The following is a 22,230-nucleotide window of genomic DNA, read 5'->3' as shown; positions in this document are numbered from 1 at the left end:
AGCTGGAAAGCAGTTTCTGCCCAAGGTCCAAAATCGGTGGGGGGAAGCTCAGGCCTCACCATCCTGGCCATGGATGATGTGCTCTCCCCCTGCACATACCCAAAAGTGGATACATGTCCAAATTTCTAGGTGCTTAGTGATGCGTAGGTCTGAGCTTTGCACACTTTTATCAATGTTAACTGAGAGTTCCTATCTGCTGTGCCCCTGAGCAAGAAGACAGGCTAATGTTTGTGTTTCTGATTGTTTTGTTTGCTGTGCACGTTCTGACAGAACCCATTGGACCCAAAAAAGTGGTGAAAATCAACAAACCAAAGAAGAGGATGGTAATGATCGAGAATCTGAAAGAAGAGCAGCCATATCGGTACACGGTGCGAGCCAAGAATGGTGCTGGCTGGGGACCTGTCCGTGAAGCCACAATGAACCTCTCCACGCAGCCAAAACGCCCAATGTCTAGTGAGTGAAGCACCATCGAGTTGTATCTTCCTACCACATGCTCTGGCTGTGATGATCCAATGCTGGACACGTGCAGAAGTTCTCCCTGTGAGGTTGCAATGGTTACAACCCCCGTGTCTTTTTTTGGTGGGCAGGAACAGCATAGAAATATCTGCCTCAAACTGGCAGGCACCCCATTTTAGTGTTAACAGATGGGAGTTGGGAAGTAGTTCAGGCACGGAATATACAGATCAACTGTGACCTAATTGAGCGGTGGAATAGACTCGAGGTGCTGAAAGGCGTCTAGCTGTTCTTATGTTCTGCCACCCTGCAGATTGTTTGGTAGGATGTCAACTGACCATCTAAAGCTGCTAGGCAATATTTGGTAGCCTGGAAGTCATGGAAAGGTCACTAATATAAAATGAATGATATTTTAACTGCTTTAACATCTATTTTCTTGTTAACACTTAGGTTCTCATAATCATTGTACCAAATGATGTAAATAATTTATTCCTGATTCCCCCTATTAATATCAATGGGTTTCCCAGTGGAAACTCCCCCATCTTATATCTCTGGAAGGAGATCCCTTGGTAGTTTGTATGAGCTGCTCTTCACCCAACCCTCTGTACCTGCACATTCACATCTGCAGAAAGAGGTAAATATCTTTCATGTTGCCAGGTAATGAGGGCAGTTGGAAGTTCTCAAGCCAAAAGGGAGCAGGAACAATAGACCTCAATGGCACCATTAAGAAATGTGAATGTCCAACTGAGTAATTTTGAAAACTTCCTTGGAAGCAATCTAGTCACAGTATATTTGCTCTACATGGTACTGTGTGAGTAAGGTCATGCCAGGATGGTCAGGAGCAAGCATTGGTTGATTAACCATATCCTACAAGATACCACGACCAATTCTTCAGCTCCTGGCATCCACTTGAAAATTGGTAGCTGTCTTCTCAGAATCTAATGCAGAGCTGTGTCATCTGATGCAAGGACCACTGCGGCTACCATACAGAATATGCTGGCATAAACAATGACAAAGTGTGCACCTCCTTGTAGGGGATGGTACTGCAGAGTGCAACAGAAGACCGAGGACCACTGTTCTTGCAATGATCTGTGCAGCACCACTTTGATTTCAGCATCCATCAACGAGGTGTAGGACTATTCCATTACTTGCCTGCAAAGTCATGCCTCCCCCTTGAGCACCTACTCCTATCCTTTTTGCCTGCATCTTCCCAGTTTCTTTGCCATTCAGCACTTGCCGCTGATAGGTTGAGATTCCTTCTGAGGCTGTCTAAAGGCTTTCACAATTTTAGTTATCCTATTTGTGAACTTTTGTTTTAATTGTCCTTTTTCATTTAAATTTGATTTGTGGGTGTGAATTTCCTTAGTGCTCTCTTTAGCAGTTCGGTGGAAACCCTCTTTATATATGCTAATGGAGTTTCTGCCTATGTCACAGCATAAGAAGTTCCAAGGAAGTTTTCCTCCTTTAAATAAGTGCCAATGTCTGGGAGATGTGCATGCACCTGCCTGCTAGATATATGGATATCACCACAGTCAGGAATTATCCAGCTCCCTTTAGTGAGTACTCATCAAGCTAGCATTCATTCCGTGGCTCTGCAGCAAGGGATTATACAGAGATTGGGGCTGTGCCAGCCTTCTTGGCACCTGTAAAAGGCTTCCAATTAAATGACACGGCCTATCATTTTAATACAGGCCTTTCACTATGAATTCGGATATTGGATAGTCTTGTTACGATGAGCTACAAGAAACAACTTTCAAATTCCATAGACAGGGAGAAAAGAAGAAAGAGAATCGGAAGCATGAGATGAGAACTCATTAGGAGTTGAGAACCTTCTGGCTGCATCTTCAGCCCAATGACAAACTCAGATTTCCACTTTTAAACATGCCTCAGGATTGGAAGCTTCACACCAATAGATCAGTACAGAAGGGAGAAAGGTATAGAAGGTTATGCTGTAGAGTGCAATGAAATAAGGTGGGAGGAGGCTCATGTGGAGAATAAACACTGCATAGAGCCAGTTGAGCCAAATGGCTTATTTCTGGGCTGTAATTCTATGTGATGCTATGTAATGTTATGCACTGAATTGTCTGGCACCGTTAGCTCTGAAAATACTTTTTAAGATTCAGAGCTGTTTACCAGTATGTCTGTTTTTAAGAAAAAACTGCGAAATTGTTCTAACAGCTTGTAGTACTGGCCATAATATTGAATGTTTCTGCCAGAGTGCAGCATTTAATTGTGTCTCTGTGCCATCTGCAGTTCCTATCATCCCAGATGTTCCCATTATTGATGCGGAGGCACATGATGAGTATGAGAATTTCCTGATGTACAGCTCAGATGTAATGCGATCGCCCAGACCCAGCACTTCTGATGACACAGGTATGACTCTACATTGCCAGCTCTTATGTACTTTAACAGCAATCACTGGCTTGGCTGCCACCACATTACATCAAAGAGGTGCTGATTGATTTTTTTAATCAATAATATTGAACTTGAAGTGACAAGAATGGGGCCTTAGCTGCACAAGGGCATAAGTAAAACCACAGAAGGAAAATGCCATTCAGCCCATCAAATCTAGTCCATATATGACTGTTTTATCATGGACATCCCCCACCACTTGGCATTTGTACCTCACCTACTTTAAGCAGTAATAAATCCATCTCCTTTTTCACATGTCAGGAATATTCTTCATTGTTAGATTTTACTGTTAATACATTGCATTTCTCCAATTTAGAATCCTAACAGCTAGATCTAAGTTCCATTTATATATAGGTCCAAATCTCTCCAAAGATAATGGTCTCTTTTCCTACTCATTACTTGTGTACAGAGGTTTGAGCATTATGAAAATTTAATCATTGCTACAGATTCCATATTCTTATATCATTCATAAAAAGTTTGAGAATCAGAGCTCCCAGAACAGATCCCCAAAGAATGCCATTCAGTACTGTTTCTCAGTATAAGCATCTTCCTTTATCATTATTCTTCCTCTTCTGCTGTTAAAACTCACCTCTCTCAGGACATCCCAAAGCATTTCATGTCCGAGGTATTCATTTTTGAAGCGTGGTCACTTATTATATTGTGTATGCTAAACCAATTCTCAATCCATTTAAACAACTGCCATCTATTTCATGAGCCTCAACTGTTCCTGGTCACGTGAAGAACTTTGTCAAATGCTTTGTCAAAATCTACATAAGCTAATATTAATTACCCTCCCTATGAGCTCACTTTCTCTCTCCAAGAATTCCTGTAAGTTTGAATGACACGATCCATTGCTCCCATACCCAGTTGCTCCCGATAACATCTTTGCTTTTTGAATCTTCATTGATAGCTTGCTTTAGAAAGCCCTCCAGAATTTCACCACTCTGGATGTGAGTCTAATGGAGCTAAAACATCACCAGAACTCTAATCTATCAAGGGTTCTAGGCTGTATTCTTACTCGCCCAGCAGTTTTGTGTGTTTAATGCTTCTTGTTTCTATTTCACACGTTCTTTATTAACTTCTACATGGGCTCAGGATCCCTCAGTTGATTTACTCTGGGATTTGTATCCAGTCTTTTGTGAAAACTGATGGGAAGAATCTAATCTATATCCCTGTCCAGGGCCTGACAGTCTGGAGCATTTTACCCAATTTATCGTCAACAGACCCACCTGTTCTTTGACCGTCTTCTGTTGTTAACAATTTTAGAACTCCTTTAGGTCTGTCTGTGATTTATACCTTTTTTTTAGTGCTTCTTTTGCATAAGAACATGATGAAAGCCCACTCCATCTTCTTTTTAATTCGTTTATGGGATGTAGGTGGCTAGGCCAGCATTTATTGCCCAACCACATTGCTGTGGGCCTGGAGACGCAGACCAGGTGAGGACAGCAGATTTCCTTCCCTAAAGCACATTAGTGAACCAGATCTGGGCCTCTGGAATACTAACCCAGTGACAATACTACTATGCCATCACCTCCCCTTAACTCTGAGCACATTGACTCCAAAATCCTTGCCCTTATCAATAAAACCTTCCACAGCCTTGCTTCATTCCCCTGCTGTAAATTCCTCCAGCTCTATGACTCCGATTGGTCCCTCCACTCTTCCAGCTATGGTCTAATGTGTGTCTCCACACTTCCTGCTTTATTACTGGTGATAGAACTCCTAACCATGTTGGAATTCTCTCTTAAACTCCTCCAACTTTCTGTATCCCTTCTACCCTCAAAAGCATCCTTAAAACTTACCACATTATCTATCATTCACTACTTACCCTGCTTCCATCCTACCAACACCATTCGCGCACCCCCCACCCCCGCCAAGTGTTGGAACATTTTGCTGTATGATCTGTTGATGATATTGTTGATGATTCTGATGTTTATGCTGATGCTCCTGTTGAAGATTGGATTGTTGATGATGATGATAAAGTTATTGGCATCGTCCTCATCGCTGCATGTGATCCCCAACTTTAAAGACCACTACATTCTTTTCCTGAGTCCCAGTGGAAAATCAAGTAGTGCTGTTAATGTTCCCACAACTCTGGATCTTACTCTCAATAGATATAAGTCAAGCTCCCTTCTAGAGGTGACATAGGTGCCAGTTTTCAGAAGAGATGTTAAATGAGGCCCCATCTGCCTCTTTAGAGGTTTACATGAATATGAAAGATTCTGTAATGCAAAGAGCAAAGACGTTTCCTGGTGTCCTTGCCAACATTCCTCCTTTAATCAATGCCATGAAAACTGATTCATTTCCTGCTCATGCACCTCATTTGCTGCATCAACAACAACAACAACTTCACCAACAACAAATCATACAGCAGCATGTTCCAAGCTGTGCGCTAATTGGCTGTATTTGTCAACATGAGAACACTTCAAAAGTAATTAGTTGGGTGTGATGTGTCCTAGGATGGCCTAAGGAAATGATAAAGTGCTATGATGTATGGTGCTTTTGTCTTTCTGATCCTTTCTGGTGACCTTCTCTGGCAGTTTGCTCTAATATCCAATGGAGATAGGCCTTGTTTGGAGCTTATGATAATTAATACATATCCTCTGATCTTATGATAAAAGCAAAATACTGTAGATGCTGGAAATCTGAAACAAAAACAAAAATAGCTGGAAAAACTCAGCAGGACTGACAGCATCTGCGGAGAGGAATACAATTAACGTTTCAAGTCCGCATGAATCGAGTTCTGATGAAGAGTCATACGGACTCGAAACGTTAACTGTGTTCCTCTCCGCAGATGCTGTCAGACCTGCTGAGTTTTTCCAGCTATTTTTGTTTTTGTTCCTCTGATCTTATGCTCATTGTTAAAATTAAGTTGTTTGCTGTTTTCAACTTTATGATCTTTCTATTTTAAAGACTTGTATCTTGATGGCTCCCTACTCTATGTTTGATGTGGAACCTCCTAACATCAATCCTAAATTTGCAATGTTCTAGTTTGAGCCTATCCTGCTCTCATAGTTTTAGTTTGAAATCATGTTTGTATTTACTTTTCCTATGCTGTTTACTATGTTTTCTACAAGGTCACCTCTCGGTTTCCTTCTTTCAAGGGTGAAACGGAGAAGTTTATTCCTCTGACACTCAGGGTTAGGGCCACGGTTCTGCTTTGAATTACTTCTGGCACTTCAATATCTCCTTTGGATTTTGATGACCAGAAATGGATACAGTACTCAAGGTGCGGTCTGATCAGAGCCACGGACAGTTTGATCAGGACCTTCCCTGGTTAGCACACTACTGTTTTGACTATATGGTTCAGCACCTTGTTTGTTTTGTTAGATATGGCAAAGGGATTGGACACAACAACAACTATTACTATTACTTGTATTTATATAGCGCTTTAACATAGCAGAACTTCCCAAGGCACCTCACAGAAAGTTATCAATTAAAATGCATCACTGAGCCACAAAATGAGATACCAGGATGGATGTCCAAAAGCTTGATCAGAAATGTAGAGTTTAAGGAGTACCTTAAAGGAGATCAGAGTGAACAAGAGGTTTAGGGAAGGAATTCCAGATTTTAGGGTGTTGGTAGATGAAAACATTAGGAAAGGGTGAGGATGTCCAATTTGAAGGGGAGGGGACAATACTTAAGGAGAGGGAAACATTAACAACATCATGGGGGCTAGGAAGGGAAGTTGTATGGTCAAAAGTGTGGTGGGAATAAGGTCAAGGGAGCAAGAGATAGGATTTATTGATATGATGAGCTCAGAGAGCCTGATAGAAGATGGGATAGAATGCAGAGAAAGACAGGAGTTCAATGCTAGGGCTATGAACACTAGAAAAAGTTTGGCTCACTGAGCTAGGAGAAAGTAAATGCGAGAGGTAGCTGAATGGAAGGTCTTCATCTTTGTGACAAAAAAAAAGTTTGTGAGTTCCTTGCATTTATTATTGGACGTGAGGGAGGGGGAGGCAGGGGAGGTTGGTTTAAGAAGACGGTTTTGGTAGAGAAGTGAAGTCAGGGGTTATTCTTGCATTCCAGGATAATCCTGGAACAGTGAGCATTTTTAGCAATGGAGAGTAGGACCACATAGTGTTTTATGCGGTCCAACCAGATATGGTCTTGGATGGCTAGACCAATTGCCCATCATAGCCATTGAACCCTAGAAATTGAGTCATGTAAAAACCCGTGAGATCGCTTTCAATCTCATCCCTGGCTGCTTCCACACTGTCTATAGTGTCTGTATGCTGTATGTGCTGCAGAATTGACTCTTAGTTTGTCACCATCTATAAACTTGATCAGTTTGCATTGAGCGTCTGAGTTATTGAAACAACAGTGTAAACACTGAGGCTTGGGGCTCCCCACTCAGATCTTTGCTCTAATTGAACTCTCTAAAAAAATTCCCTTCAACTTTCCACCTGTCAGCCATTTCCTTACCCAATCCCTGGTTTTATTACCTCCTGAATCACCACAACTTTAAGTTTAAATAGTAGGCTTTGGTGCAAAGTTTTGTCACATGATTTTGGAAGTGAACAATCTAATTGGGATGTCACTGTCTCAAAAAATCCAAGGTGGCTGGTTAAGTAGGTTCTGAATCTATGCTGACTCCTGTTTGTCATTGCAGTGAATATTGAGCTTTAATTCCTGATAATTGATTATTAATATGCACTATAGTGAAGCAAGACTTTGAATGCTGGAAATCTGAGCTAAAAACAGAAAATGCTGCAGAAACTCAATCGGAGGTCTGGCAGCATCTGAGGAGAGAGAAGCACTATTAACTTTTCAGGTTGATGACCGTTCATCTCTCTTTGTTTCTCTCTCAACAGATGCTGCCAGACCTGTTGAGTATTTCCAGCATTTGCCTTTGCTGCATCAGTAGTTACCTGGTTTTGTTTTGTCCTTTTTGAAAATGGACAACATATTACCCTAGATGTAAAGTATAGGAATTTCCTCAGTCATCTTTAACTCTGTCATAATAAATATAAATCCTTTATAAATCTGCATATTTTGGGTCATATGTGTGTGAAAGGGTGTACATGCATGTGCCCAGGTGTTTATATGCATTTGTTTGTGTGTAGATACATGTATGTATGCAGGCCATGCATGCAGCCCTGTGTAGTGGGTAGGCTGCCTCCCTCTGTTCAAGCTGTATCCTTGAGTGCCTCCCATCGGAAATAGGTAGGTTAGGGTTTGTGGGTGTGGCCGTGCTCGGCTGATGCTGAACCGTTTTCTGGCACTAAATACCAACACGAGTCATTAACTTGTTCTGAAAGGCTCCAAATGGCAGCATATCCAACTGCTGGGCGATGATTTCGATGGGCGGAAGGTAACGTGGAAACTACCGGTGGAAGTGATACCCCGCCTTTCCTCTAGTTCTTCCCTGACACGTGCTTCCTCAGACATTGAGAGCCTCCTCTCCGAAGACACTGAGTATTCAGACACCATGAGAAGGAGGGCTACACCCCAACCACGGGAAGGTCAAGGTGAAGATCTCACAATGCTTCTTTCATTAACATACTTGTGTTTCTGGGAAATCTCCTCAGGGATCTGAGAAAGCTTCTGCCTCTGAGTAGCCTCCCGCCCTTGCTGAGTACACACCTATTAACTGAATAGAGATGCGGTCAGAAAGGGTCAAGAGTCTGTTAGCACTTCATGCATGCAGACAGAGTCAGTGGTCAGTTAGTATTAATTGAGAAAATACAAGTGCTGCACCTCATCCTTGCTACTGCTGCTTACAGAGTGTAAGCTACATACAGAATTTCTGGGAGGTAGGAACTGAATCCTCATCTGAATGAAAAGTGTGAGACGAAAGGGCTGACTTCAACTCCTGGATGGCAATCCCACATGAAGGGCCTTGGTTGGTAATCTTTAACTGCCACCAGTCAGCTGCTTATCTGTCTCAGGTGGAAAGCCACAGCTGTCTAACCAGCCAGAGGAGAGGCAGGTGATGATCTAATGGCAGCAAGGTAAGTCAGTAGGGTGGGGGAAACTGTTGCGAGGATCCTGTAGCTGTATAGCAGTGGGCTAACCCAGGACTGCAGATTTCCAGACTCTGCTTGTGGTGCACAGAGGAGCACTCCCACCCCTTTTGCCTTGGAGCTTCCAACTGTTTTTTCCTGACGGTGCAGACGGTACGTGCAGGAGACCCATGTATGTCATCTGTCGAGAAAAATGGGGAACCAGCGGGATCGGTCAAATTCACCTGAAAGAATTTGAGATTCAAGTGGGTCCTGTCCTCTGAATACATACTTGATAATACGTGTAACTTTATTCCCTCAATGCTACCAGCTCAAGACATTTGTAAAACATTTAATAAAATGTGAAGTGAAAGTTTGCTACCAGGAATGTATTTCAATAATCAATGCCCTGTGATGATCATACCTTCTCCTCTCTGTAGGCCTCTTACTCTATCATTCAGATATGTTTTGCCAGACTACAGGGATTTGTGTAGTGGTTACGCTGTCTCCTTGTTTACGATGTCATGCACTTCCTACATTAAACAGTGACTACATTTCACAAGTGCTTCATTGGCTTAAAGCGCTTTGGGAAGTCCTGAGGCTGTAAAAGGGGCTATATAAATGCGAGGTCTCTCTTTCTTTACTTTTCTTCCTGATGATGAAGGCTCCACCTCAGGTCCCAGTGGTGGCAGATGTTGGTGAGGTTTCTTTGCCAGCATCTTCGAAACCTACAATCTCTACCATCTTAGAAGGGCAAGGTCAGCAGGCGCATGGGAACACCACCACTTGCAAGTTCCCCTCCAAGCCACAATATCCTGACTTGGAAATATATCACCGTTCCTTCAGATGCTGGGTCAAAATCCTGGAATTCCCTCCCTAACAGCACTGTGGGTGTACCCACACCACATGGACTGCAGCGGTTCAAGAAGGCAGCTCACCACCACCTTCTCAAGGGCAACTAGGATGGACAATAAAAGTTAGATTTGCCAACAACGCCCACATCTGTGAACAAATTAAAAAAGTGTAGGACAGGCAGAGAAGGACGGGGCTGGGAGCTGCACGGAGTGATCTTGAGCAGTTTGTATGTTAAGCACTTCACCCAGCATGATTCCCAGCCTCAGCCCATATGGACTGTGAACCAATTGCTCTGCTCATCAATCCAGCAGAAAATGATCCTAGTTGTTGAATTTTCTTTCCTTTCTTTCCCTTCTACTGACTGCAAGGAGAACTGTGATGCCAGATAGTCGCTTTGATTGGCATTTGCCCACTCTCGTCATTGTGTTCGCACTCCCAACCCATGAACAACTATCCTCAAAATCAGAAGGTCCATGCTTCCCACTCTCCATCTCCACTGTGTCTCCTACTCCTTACCTGCCAAAGCCAACAGAAGCCATCCTCCCAAAACACAAGAGCCTGATGCCACCATCCTCCAATGCAACAACAGATCCTGATTCTGAAACCCCAAACTACAGATGCTTTCATGAGAATAAGTTTTCACTAAGTTTAGAAAAGGGGTTGGTGCAGTTTGCCAAATCAACTGGTAATTCTCAATTTGCATCATAGTGCTGATGCCCAAAGTATGTTGAATGTTAATGGGTCAAGGTTTGCTGGTACCCGGCAAGGGTGGATGGTAATTTGGTGGAGTGTTGCTGGGTGGAAGTGAGAGTATCCGAGTGGAGCAGTGCTTGTAAATGAGTGGAGTGGTGCCGATACCTCAGTGGTGTGGCTTTGATGCCCAGTGCTGGATGGATGTTGCTGATGCCCTCTGCTGGACAGAATTTATGGGTTGGTTTACTGAACACATTTCATTCCTTCTCCCCCACAGACATGCAGATGAATGGGAACTGGGAGATGAACTCTCTATTCCCTGGAAGTGCCAACAGCACCCTGAATCGGAGCACCACCACCACTCACAGCGGACAGTACTCTAGGATGATGGGTGGCTCCTTGGAGACCCGCACTACCATGATGTCAGGACTGGGTCAGTATGAGCCAATCAATGTGTGATCCACTGTGTTTTGAAAACCTGTTGCCTCTTGCGTCTGACTCACAGAGATGGACAACATTTAACAGTCACTTCAACCTGTCACAGTCCTGAATTTCCTTTGGTCTGTGATCCCCTTCCCTCCTCTACGCTGCCCCCAGTGTGAGGTGTTAGTATCAGTCACTACCTGCAAAATGAGCGTGAGGCATCACTTCACACTTTCACTTAATGGTTTGACCTTTGGCTTTTCAGAAGATTCTTCCCCGCCCCACCCTCACTCCCGTTCTCTCAGCACATTTTGTACCATTCCATATCTGTAGCGATTCATCCTGTTCCAAACAATGGCCAACAAAATGTTTCAAAGTTGCAATTTTGTGAAGTCAGAAGAAGCAGGATTGGCTCCAACCAAATATTGTGAGTCACTGTTGACTGCCCCTCGTCTTCACCCCTCCCCTCATCTTCTCACCCTCCCTTGTCTTGTCACTCTCCTCTCAGCTTTGCCCCTCCCTTCCATCCACTTCTGCACCCACACACTGGTCCTAACCGCAGGTTGGCTTAGCACTGGAGCCAGATGGAATTGGAAAGGCCCTGACTGGCACATCAATTCAAAGGAGGCTGGACACTGACTTCAGCTCAGGCCTCAGACCATGTTGGGCTGGCACACAAAGCAATCGATTAGAGGGCAAGTCAAATTGCTCTCCAGGTAACTTTTTTGATATGAGGTTTGATTTTGATTATTCTCCAAGTGTGACATATTGTTAACCCTCCCATCTAAAATATCTAAAACTAGAATCTTTAAAGTGACGCCAGAAATTCTACAGGACAGATTCCCCATTGGATTCCTGCTAAGGTTTTGGCCATTGTGGAATGGAGCCATACAATCCAGAACATGGGGCTAGACCTCCCAGAGGTGATGTCAGGAAGCACTTCACACAAAGGGTAGTGGCAATCTGCAACTCCTTCCCCCAGAAAGATGTTGAGGCTGGGGATCAATTGAAATTTTCAAAACTGATATTGATAGAGTTTTCTTAGGCAAGGGTTTAAGGGTTATGGAACCATGGCAGGTAAATGGAATTGAGATACAGATCAGCCATGATCTAATTGCATAGCAGAACAGGTTCGAGGGGCTGAATGGCCTCCTCCCGTTCTTGTGTTCCTGTAAGATCGCAGATTTCACTCACAGTCTGTGCTGAGTTAGTTAATCTCAGGTTGGCAGAATTAGGGTGACCATGATTGACCCGGTTTAGGGAGGGGCAAAACCCTGATTGGCAGCTAGTAAAAAGTTACAGCTGAGTGTCTGAAATAGAAACAGAAAATTCTGGAAAAGCTCAGCAGGTCTTACAGCATCTGCGGACAGAGAAACAGAGTTAAAGTTTCGAGTCTGTATGACCTTTCTTCCAACTCTGAAGAAGGGTCATACGGATTCGAACCGTTAACTCTCTTTCTCTCTCCACAGATGCTGTCAGACCTGTTCGAGTTTTTCCAGCATTTTCTGTTTCTATTTCAGAATTCCAGCATCTTCAGTATTTTGCTTTTACATACAGCTGGGTGTCTGTTGGGCAATCAGTTTCACAAACATGCAAACATGAGATAGGGATGGTGAAACTGGATCCCAGACAACGGCAGCATCTTCAGGAGACGAGGATTAGAAATCTTGAGTATCTGTGATAAACATGCTGACTGCTCCAGTACTGTTTTCTGAATTCCTGATGGACATTTGTTTATGCAGACACATCAATGTATGGAAAGAAAGGAGTCAACTACACAATCACACAGCAGATGATTGGAGGGAGGAGACGCACTGAATCCGAGGATGTAAATGCTGCTCTTGAGAACCTGGAGATGGTTCTACATGGTTAGACCTTTTCAAATACATTTCCATAAACTTTCTTTCTTACTCATAATTACTATACCCTGAGATAGTTTTAGTCAGAAGCAGGAGAGCTCAGGATCTGGTGAGACTTATTATGGGGGAGTTCACTCTTTTGTCTCAGTGTAGTTGGTTTATCTCCTATTTTACTTTTTTATCTCACTCACTCAGTCCCGTGCATCCTGAAGGCACTGAATTCTGCTGGGTTCTAGTTCATACGTCATGATTGTTTTGCCCACATGGTCATTCTTCACAGACTTGAAATGTCATAGAGTCATTATGACACAGAAGGAGGCCATTTGGCCTATTGAGTCCTTGCCGGCAGTGACACATTATTGAACATAGGGGTCATTCCTGTCAATCCTGACAGTGTTCTCTGCTGACCTTCCATCAAAGCAACAAAGAGCTAACCCGTGCACTTACCAATGCCAGATTCCAGGGGTCAACCATGATATCCAGTGCAAATGGAGGGAATACTTTGGATGATGCCTTGCCCATTTGCATGACATCAGGAACAGCTTATTCTGTGCCCAGACTCATGACCGCTAGACAGTTTGATCGATGAAGGGTGGGAATTGTAAAAGGGTTTACATCCCCATATTCCGACGTGGCGTCACTTTTTCAGACATGAAGCTACAGAAATTCTGGCTTTGGTCAACTGGCTAAATATTTTAGGACATTAGACAAAATGCAGGAAAGGGGATTGTTGCCTGTGCAGAACTTTGGCCTGTGTTTTAATGTTCATTTAATCAAAGACTTTCTCGATTTTATGCATTTGTTTCTCTGTCTCCTTCCCTGCAGAAAACCGATCTCCTGGGATCCCAGAAACTCCAACTCGCCTTGTGTTCTCTGCGCTCGGAGCAACCTCATTGAAAGTCAGCTGGCAGAAACCTCAATGTGATCGAGAGGTCATGGGCTATCGCGTCACATACCAGCCTCTTCTAGGAGGTCAGTGCTGAGTCCCTGCACTCCATGAACCACAGCCATCACAGGGAGCTCCATGCCTCATCTATCCTCTCAGTGTCTGAGCCAGTTCCCACTACGGTTTGATAAGCAGGCGGCCGTTTCTTAACTTGCTAATGTAACGATTAGAAATGAAAAATAATCCAGTGTGTTTGTAGAAAATGAGATATAGACAACAGAGTGACTAAAGACAGGTCCTTGACCTGAAACGTTAACCCTGTCTATCTCTGATGTGAGGCTTGCTGAATATTTCTAGCCTTTTCTGTTTTTATTTCAGAGTGACTGGTATATAGGCAGAGGCAGACATACACATGTAGAGAAGGACCAGTATACAGGAGGAAACAGAGATATACATAGACAGAGATCAGCATATAACCAGAGGCAGACATTCACATTCTCAGGAGATGATGCCCGCAACTGCCCCTGGCTGGCCCTGTGTGTTTAGGACTGAGAGGACTCTCAATCCCAAGGTGACACCATGTAAATCCAAGGCAAGCTGAAATCTGAAGTAAGAAGTATTTTGGACAAACCAGAACAGAGAGGAATTAGTGTAACTGACAAGTAAATGCAAAAGCTATCAGCAATACTACACATGTTGAAAGAACATATGAGAAGAGAAAGGGTGATAGGAACATACAAACATATGAACATACGAAATAGGAGCAAAAGAAGGCCATTCAGCCCCTCGAGCCTGCTCCGCCATTCAATAAGATCATGGTTGATCTCTTTGTGTTTCGAGTTCCACATTCCCATCTATCCCGATAACCTTTGATTCCCATGCCCAACAAGAATCTAGCTACCTCTGCCTTAAAAATATTCAGAGACCCCGCCTCCACCGCCTTCTGAGGCAGAGATTCCCAAAGTTGCATAACCCTCTCAGAGAAAAAAATTTCTCCTCATTTCTGTCCTATAAGGGCAACCCCTAATTTTAAAACAGTGCCCCCTAGATCTGGAATCACCCACAAGAGGAAACATCCTTTCCACGTCCACCTTGTCAAGACCATTCAGGATCTTATATACTTCATTCAAGTCACCCCTCAGACTTCTACACTCCAGTGGAAACAAGCCAAGCCCATCCAACCTATCCTAATAAGACAACCCGCTCATTCCAGGTATCAATCTAGTAAGCCTCCACTGAACCACCTCCAACGCAGTTACATCTTTTCTTAAATAAGGAGACCAAAACTGCACACAGTATTTAAGATGCGGTCTCACCAATGCCCTGTATAACTGAAGCATAACATCCTTACATTTATGTTCAATTCCTCTCATAATAAACTATAGCATTCTATTAGTCTTCTTGATTACTTGCTGTACCTGCATACTAACTTTTTGTGACTCATGCACAAGAACACCTCGATCCCTCTGCACCTCGGAATTCTGCAGTCGTTCTCTGTTTAAGTAATACTCTGCTTTTTTATTCTTCCTGCCAAAGTGAACAATTTTCACATTTTCCCACACTATACTCCATCTGCCAGACGTTTGCCAACTCCGTTTATCTATATCCATCTGCAAACTCATTATATTTCTTCACAACATACTTACCTACGTATCTTTGTGTCATCTGCAAATTAAGCTCCCCTCATCTAAGTCATTGATGTAAATTGTAAAATGGTGAGGCCCCAGCACAGGCCCATGCAGGACTCCACTCGTCACATCCTGCCAATCAGACAAAGACCCATTTATGCATACTCTCCATTTTCTGCCAGCCAGTCAATCTCCTATCCATGCTAATATGTTGTCCCCTGTACCTATTCCCTACATCCAGCGAATTTTGGAAAATTAACACCAATGCATCTACCACCTCATTAGTCTGTTTAGGACCTTAGGCTGAAGTCCATCTGGACCCGAGACTTGTCAGCCCGCCAGGCCCGTCAGTTTGCTCAGTACCACTTCCCCAGTGATTGTAATTTCACCAAGCTTCTTTCTCCCCTCCACCTCCCAATTTACAGCTATTACTAGAATTTATTTTGTATCCTCTACAGTGAAGACGAAGTAAAATATTTGTTCATTTCATCCGCCATTTCCTTATTATCTACTATTAAACTCCCCATTCTCACTCTCTAGAGGACCAACACTCACTTTACCTGTTTTCCTGTCTTTTCCTGTTTAAATAACTATAGAAACTCTTGCTATCTGTTTTTGCATTTCCAGCTAGCTTCCTCTCATCCTCTAATTTCGTTCTCCTGATTAATCTTTTAGACATTCTCTGCTGTTCTTTGTATTCTGACCAATCATCTGACCCGCCACTCATCCTTGAGCAGATATATGCTTTTTCTTTAAGTTTGATGCTTTCCTTAACTTCTTTAGTTAACCATGGATGGTGGGTCCTCCCTTTAGAATTTTTCTTTATAGTAGGAATATACTACTAGGAATACTCTGAAATATCCCCTTAAATGCCTGCCACTGCTTCTCTATTGATCTATCCCCTAGCCTAGTATTCCAGTTCACTTCAGCTAGCTCAGCTTTCAAGCCCACATAGTTGCCCTTATTTAAGTTTAAAATACTAGTCTTAGACCCACTCTTCTCTCTTTCAAACTGGATGTAAAATTCAATCATATTATGGTCGCTGCTACCTAGGGTTGCCTTTACTCTGGGGTCATTAATTAATCCTGTCAAAGTACACAATACCAAATCTAATATAACCTGCTCTCTGGTTGGTCCCAGAATGTGCTGCTCTAAGAAACTATCTGGAAAGCATCCTATGAACTCCTCATCCGGGCTATTATTGCCAATCTGATTTTTCCTGTTTATATATAGATTAAAGCCACCCATGATTATTGCCACCCCCTTATCACAAGCACCCAATATTTCTGCTTGGTATACTTTGTCCTACATTGTAGTTACTGTTAGGGGGCCTGTAGACCACTCTCACTAGTGGCTTCTTTCCCTTAACATTCCTCATCTCCAGCCAAGCCAATTCTATATCCTGATCTGAACCAAGGTCATCTCTAACTGTTGCACAAATGCCATCCTTGATTAACAGTGCTACCCCGCCGCCTTTACCTAGCTTCCTATTCTTGAAGGTCATACACCCCTCAATATTCAGGACCCAATCCTTGTCATTTGCAGCCAGGTCTCTGTAAAGGCTATCAGATCATATTTATTTACTTCAATGTGTGCTATCAATTCATTTACTTTGTTATGAAAGATACCCGCATTCAGATAAAGAGCCTTTAGTTTAGTCTTTTTGTTATCTTTGTGACATCTAGTCTTGATCCTTTGACCCTCATTTCCCATATTACTAGTTTCCTCTCTTACCTTGTCTCTACTCTTTGACATACCGCATCTTTCCACATTTAATCCCTTGCCCCCACTATTTAGTTTAAAACCCTTTGATTCTGATCTATCCATGATGTGATTAAATTGAACTTTGTGATTTATCTTGTGATGTTTCAGATGAGATGAAAACAATTGACATCTCAGACGCCAATGAAAACTCCCTGATCATCAATGATCTTCTGCCCAACTACTCCTACATCTTCAAGGTCAAGGCAATGAGTGATAAGGGGTGGGGTCCAGAGCGAGAAGGAGTCATCACAATTGAATCGAAGGTGGACCCACTGAGCCCTCTGAGTCCAGTTCCAGGTAATTGTTGGACTGACCACCTTGAGGTACCTGTCCTGGATATATTTCTGTATGTTGCTGTTAGTCTGGAATGAGGCGTTGCAAGGTCACAGCGGGTAAGGAGTTCAATCTGGAATCCTGGAAGATTCTCTGTAATCCACACAAACACTTAGATTTGCTCTTAGAGTTAAATATAATTCCATGAGAAAAGCCAAATTATCATTTTGAATACCTGGCTGGAGTGTGAACTCCTAAAATAACTTTGTGTGTTGTGTGCCATATGACAAGAAATTGGGCCAATTCAAGAAACTAAAGTAAGCAAGGATTGGAGAAGAGCAATTGTAAAATTTGTTTGACTTTCCTAATGGATGGTTATCTTTATTTATCCCTCAACTAATGTCATTATTATACTGCTGTTTGTGGGACCTTATTGTGCACTGATTGACTGCTGCATTCCCTACAGTACTACAACAAAAATTTGCATTTATATGGCATCTCTAACATGGCAGAATGTCCCAATCTGCTTCATCCAAATTTCACAGCAAGTCACAGAGGGAGTTAGAGGTCAGATAACCAAAAGCTTGGTCAAGGAGGCAGGTTTGAAACAGCATCTTAAAGCAGGAAAGAGACATAGAGAGGTGGAGAGGTTTAGGGAGGGAATTCTAGAGCTCGAAAATCAAGGATGTGGAAGATGTCAGAATTGGAGAATTATAGAGATCTCAAAAGCTTAATAAGGATGGGGAAGATTACAGAGCAAGGGAGAGGTGAGGCTGTGGCGGGATTGGAAAATGGATGAGAATTTTCAAGTTGAGGCATTGCAGGGCAGGGAGCCAGTATAGGTCAGCAAGCACAGCAGTGATGGGTGAACGGAAATTGGTGTGAAAGATATGGGCTGCAGAGTTTTGTATGAGCTCTAGTTTGTCAGGTGGAAGATGGGAGGCTGGCCAGGAGAACACTGCAATGGTTAAGCCTTGAGGGTTTCATCAGCAGATGAGCTGATACTGTTACGGATGTGAAGGCAGGCAATCTTGATGTTGTAGCGAATACGTGGTCAATAGCTCATCTCAGGGTCAAATATGACACCAAGATGTGAACAGTCTGGTTTAGGCGCAGACAGTTGCCGGAGAGATGGCTGGAGTTGTTAGTGGGGGAACAGAATTTGTGGCAAGGACCAGTCTTCAGTCTTCCCAATATTTAGTTGAAGGAGACTTCAACTCATCCAGCACTGGATTCTGACAAGCAATGTGATAGATCAGGGACAGTGAATAGGTCAAGAGAGAGCATAGTGAGGTAGAGTTGATTGTCATTAGCAAATACATGGAACCTGACGCTCAGATGATGTCACCAATGGGCAGCATGTAGATGAGAAATGGTAGGGGTGCAGCCAAGGATAGATCCTTGTGGTACACCAGAGATAACGGTGTGGGAGTGGATAAATACAAGTATACAAGTCCTTTATTTCTTTTCTTTTATGTCCATCATTTCATGTCCCGATGGCCCAAACTCTGTCTGAGAACCATGCAAATAACTGTGCTCTCTTGGATGGTGTTCATTCATTCTGCTTTTTGATCAAGTCACAGAGTGGAGAGACCCACCTTGTGTCACATATATTGCAGGGTAGTAGGACTGTTCCTGCAGATTGCTGAATGAGCCTGTTCCCTGATTCTTATCAATTAATTTAACAGTCCCCAGTTTGTCAATGACTCCGGAGTAATGGACTGTTTCCCCAAAATCTGTGTTTTTTGTATTTGCTTTTGTGTTGTGGGAAAGGCAGCATGTATTGCTATTCTTCGTTCTGAGGTGATGGTAGACCTTAAGTACCGGCATTGTTGTCTTTGCAACTGGAGTAACTTGCCAAACTGTCCAAATGGCATTAAGTATCAACCATGTAGAAAACTCTAGTGAACCAGGTAGGTTTGTACAATAGTCATTAGTAGAATATGTTAATCAATTCAGTTTGACAACTTGCCCTGATGGGATTTAATTATACAGAATCTGGATCACTAAGTAAGCACCAAAACCATTAGCCACAAGCTTGGCTCCCTAGTGTTAACTCCTTAAAGTTTGGTAAGCATTGTCGACTGACAGGTCCACAAGAAGTCCACATGAAGGGCCAAGAACCATAGTGCAGGACACCAGTAAAGTTGAAAAGGATTAAGAGAAAAAACTAAGTACATCAGAAAGTAGTGATTAGATAATGTCAAGCTTTGGTTTTAAAAACAAGTAGGAAGAAGGGTGAGAGGTCCAGCTTTGCTCAGTTTGGTAATACACTCACCTTTGAGTTAGAAGGTCATGGGTTCAAGCACAACTGATCCTGACATCAGTCATTGTCCATCCCCATGCTCCAGGCAGTGAGGATCAGGAAAGAGAACTACGGCCTAAATTCTAACCCAGAAGTGTCCAGGACATTTTTAATGGCCAAAGTCCATCCTAGCTGAGAGAAAATAACTCAGCATGGACCACCTGGCACCATGTAGGCCTGTGTGACTCTGCTTTGTTCTGTATGTATCAACTGCGCTATTGGCAATCTCCTGCGAAGAGTTTAGATCTTGATGTGGTGGTTGTTAATTTATTGCATAACGGAATGGTGAGTGCAGTCCTGCACTGTTGGAGGAATTGAATACATCCTGAATCCCCCCTATTTTTTGTGCTACAGGCTCTCCTTTCACACTGAGCACACCCAGTGCTCCAGGGCCCCTGGTATTTACTGCCATTAACTCTGAGTTGCTCAAACTAAGCTGGGAGAAACCCCGTAAACCAAATGGAGACATCATGGGCTACCTGGTAACTTGTGAACCATTGGACGGTCAAGGTAAGCACCAAAACAATTTTTAATAAGCACCCATTTCTTCCTGCAGGAAGTTACTAGTTTAGCTAAGTTGGCAGCACCCTTACCTCTGAGTCAATAGGCTGTGGGTTCAAGACTCACTGCACAGATCTGAGCACAAAATCCAGGTTAACACTGAGGGACTGCAGCACCTTTGGAGGTGCCGCCCTTTGGATCAGACATTAAACTGAAGCATTGCCTGCCCTTGCAGGTGGAAAGAAAAGATTCTGTGACACCATTTGAAGAAAAGCAAGGAGTATTCCCGGTATCCCAGCCCACGCTTTTCCATCACCCAACACCACAAATTCACCGATCATTGCCTGTGGGACTTAACTGAATAAAAAATTAGCTGCTCCATTTACCCAGATATCAACAGTGACTGCACTTCACAGTATGTGAGGTTCCTTGGGGTGTTACTGCAGTTTCTCCTGTATCCGTGTAGAGAAGCAGAGGCGTTGACCTGGACCTGAAGGTAAGTCAAGATGTGTGTAAGACATGGTGCTAGCACAGCAAGATTCCAGGTTAGATCTCCTGTCACCCTCAGCTGTGTGGACACATACTGTATCAAATGACGCTGCTTCACCAAAGGCTGAATTTGTAACAGTGCCTATGAAGAAGGTTGTCGATGGTCTTACTGTTTAGCTGTGCTTAATGCCCAAAGTGACTGCTTCCTCAGTCTGTGGTTACACCTCATTCCAAGGTCACCTGCACATCACCACGCAACAATGAAGTAAGGGTGCTGATTGGGGGAACGTGCTGCCTATTCATGTGGGAAGGTCTGGAAATTAAGCCAAATCCAGTCATAGCCAGCCTAATGTGGGAGGGACTGTGATGACCTGTAGGGGAGGAACCTTTACCACCACAAACAATGCCACTGGAGCAAGTGAAGAAGGACAGAGCCTCCCTATGTCAAAGGCTCCTGTGATATCGGCTGCCCAGTGTAATATTGGCAGAGAAATGCCTGGTGAGCACAGATCACAAATTAACAAGTGGGGTCCAGGCTGGGATTGTGGCAAGGACCTCCAAAAGGTGAGGGGTTAAGTTGTTTTTTTTATTATATTTAAGCACAGCTGCCTTTATAAAGGGGGCTGTTGGGATCCAGACAGGTCATAATTTACAGCCTATGGGGTAAGGGTGGGTACCATAAAAGCAACCCCCTCATGGTGTGAAAGATATGGGCTGCAGAGTTTTGTATGAGCTCTAGTTTGTCAGGTGGAAGATGGGAGGTTGGCCAGGAGAACACTGCAATGGTTAAGTCTTGAGGGTTTCATCAGCAGATGAGCTGACACTGTTACGGATGTGAAGGCAGGCAATCTTGATGTTGCAGCAAATACGTGGTCAATAGCTCACCTCGGGGTCAAATACGACACCATGATGTGAACAGTCTGGTTTAGTTTTATTTTTAGTTTAGTTTTGGCCATCAAAATCAAGTGCCCTTCCCCATGACCTGGCAACCTTTGACGGGGTCAGTAATAATAGGTATTGGACATTCACATATGCGAGGATGTCTCTCCCATGAATTTTCAACTGCAGTTTGGTTCAAAATCATCCTTTTACCCTGGATTCTAATATTGGTTTCACTAATGGATGAAAGTTCCGCATAGGAAAGGGAGGAGGCCATTCAATTCATCAAGCCTGCTCCAGCATTATATTAGATCATGGCTGATCTGTATCTTAACTCCATCAACTGCCTTTGCTCCATATCCCTTGATAACCTCACCCACTCACCCAACAAAAATCTATTGACATCACTCTTGAAAGCTCCAATTGACTCCAGCATCCATATACTTTTGGGGGAGTGAATTCCAAATATCCACTACCCTTAGTGTAAAGACATGCTTCCTGATTTCATTCCTAAATGGTCTAGGTTAAAGTTTAAGCCCCCTCGGGACTTTCCCAATAAAGGAAATAGTTTCTCTCATTCTGTCATATTGAATTCTTTTATAATTTTAAACCCCTTGATTCAATTACCCCTCAATCTTCAAAACTCAAGGTATAGAAACCAAGTTTATGCAAATTCTCTTCATGTTTAATACTTTGCGCCCTAGTATAATTTTGGTAAGTCTATGTTACATCACCTCCAAGGCCAGTATATTCTTCCTGAGGTGCAGTGCCCAGAGTTGAATGCAATACTTTAGATGGTGTCTGACCAACGCTCTGTACAACTGAAGCATAACCTCCTCCCCTTTGTCTTCCAGCCCCTTTGAGA

The 22,230-nt window shown here is 43.2% G+C and overlaps 1 protein-coding gene across 5 annotated transcripts in view; it reads left to right on the top strand.

Annotated features, from left to right (window-relative positions):
* Positions 1 to 22,230, top strand: part of itgb4 (integrin, beta 4) — a 154,546-nt gene that overhangs the window by 125,749 nt on the left and 6,567 nt on the right. For 4 of the 5 annotated variants that reach the window (XM_078570843.1, XM_078570845.1, XM_078570842.1 and 1 more), the window contains exons 31-38: positions 271 to 453; positions 2,707 to 2,826; positions 8,127 to 8,336; positions 10,636 to 10,791; positions 12,524 to 12,649; positions 13,466 to 13,612; positions 17,027 to 17,215; positions 19,851 to 20,006. In XM_078570843.1, coding sequence (XP_078426969.1) covers positions 271 to 453; positions 2,707 to 2,826; positions 8,127 to 8,336; positions 10,636 to 10,791; positions 12,524 to 12,649; positions 13,466 to 13,612; positions 17,027 to 17,215; positions 19,851 to 20,006 — 1,287 coding nt within the window. The remainder of the gene's footprint in view (positions 1 to 270; positions 454 to 2,706; positions 2,827 to 8,126; positions 8,337 to 10,635; positions 10,792 to 12,523; positions 12,650 to 13,465; positions 13,613 to 17,026; positions 17,216 to 19,850; positions 20,007 to 22,230) is intronic. The other variant, XM_078570846.1, reaches the window with a different exon arrangement.

This window comes from Cetorhinus maximus, chromosome 24 (genome assembly GCF_964194155.1).
Source record: "Cetorhinus maximus chromosome 24, sCetMax3.hap1.1, whole genome shotgun sequence".
Taxonomy (NCBI): domain Eukaryota; kingdom Metazoa; phylum Chordata; class Chondrichthyes; order Lamniformes; family Cetorhinidae; genus Cetorhinus; species Cetorhinus maximus.
This window is presented reverse-complemented; position numbering and strand designations above follow the sequence as displayed.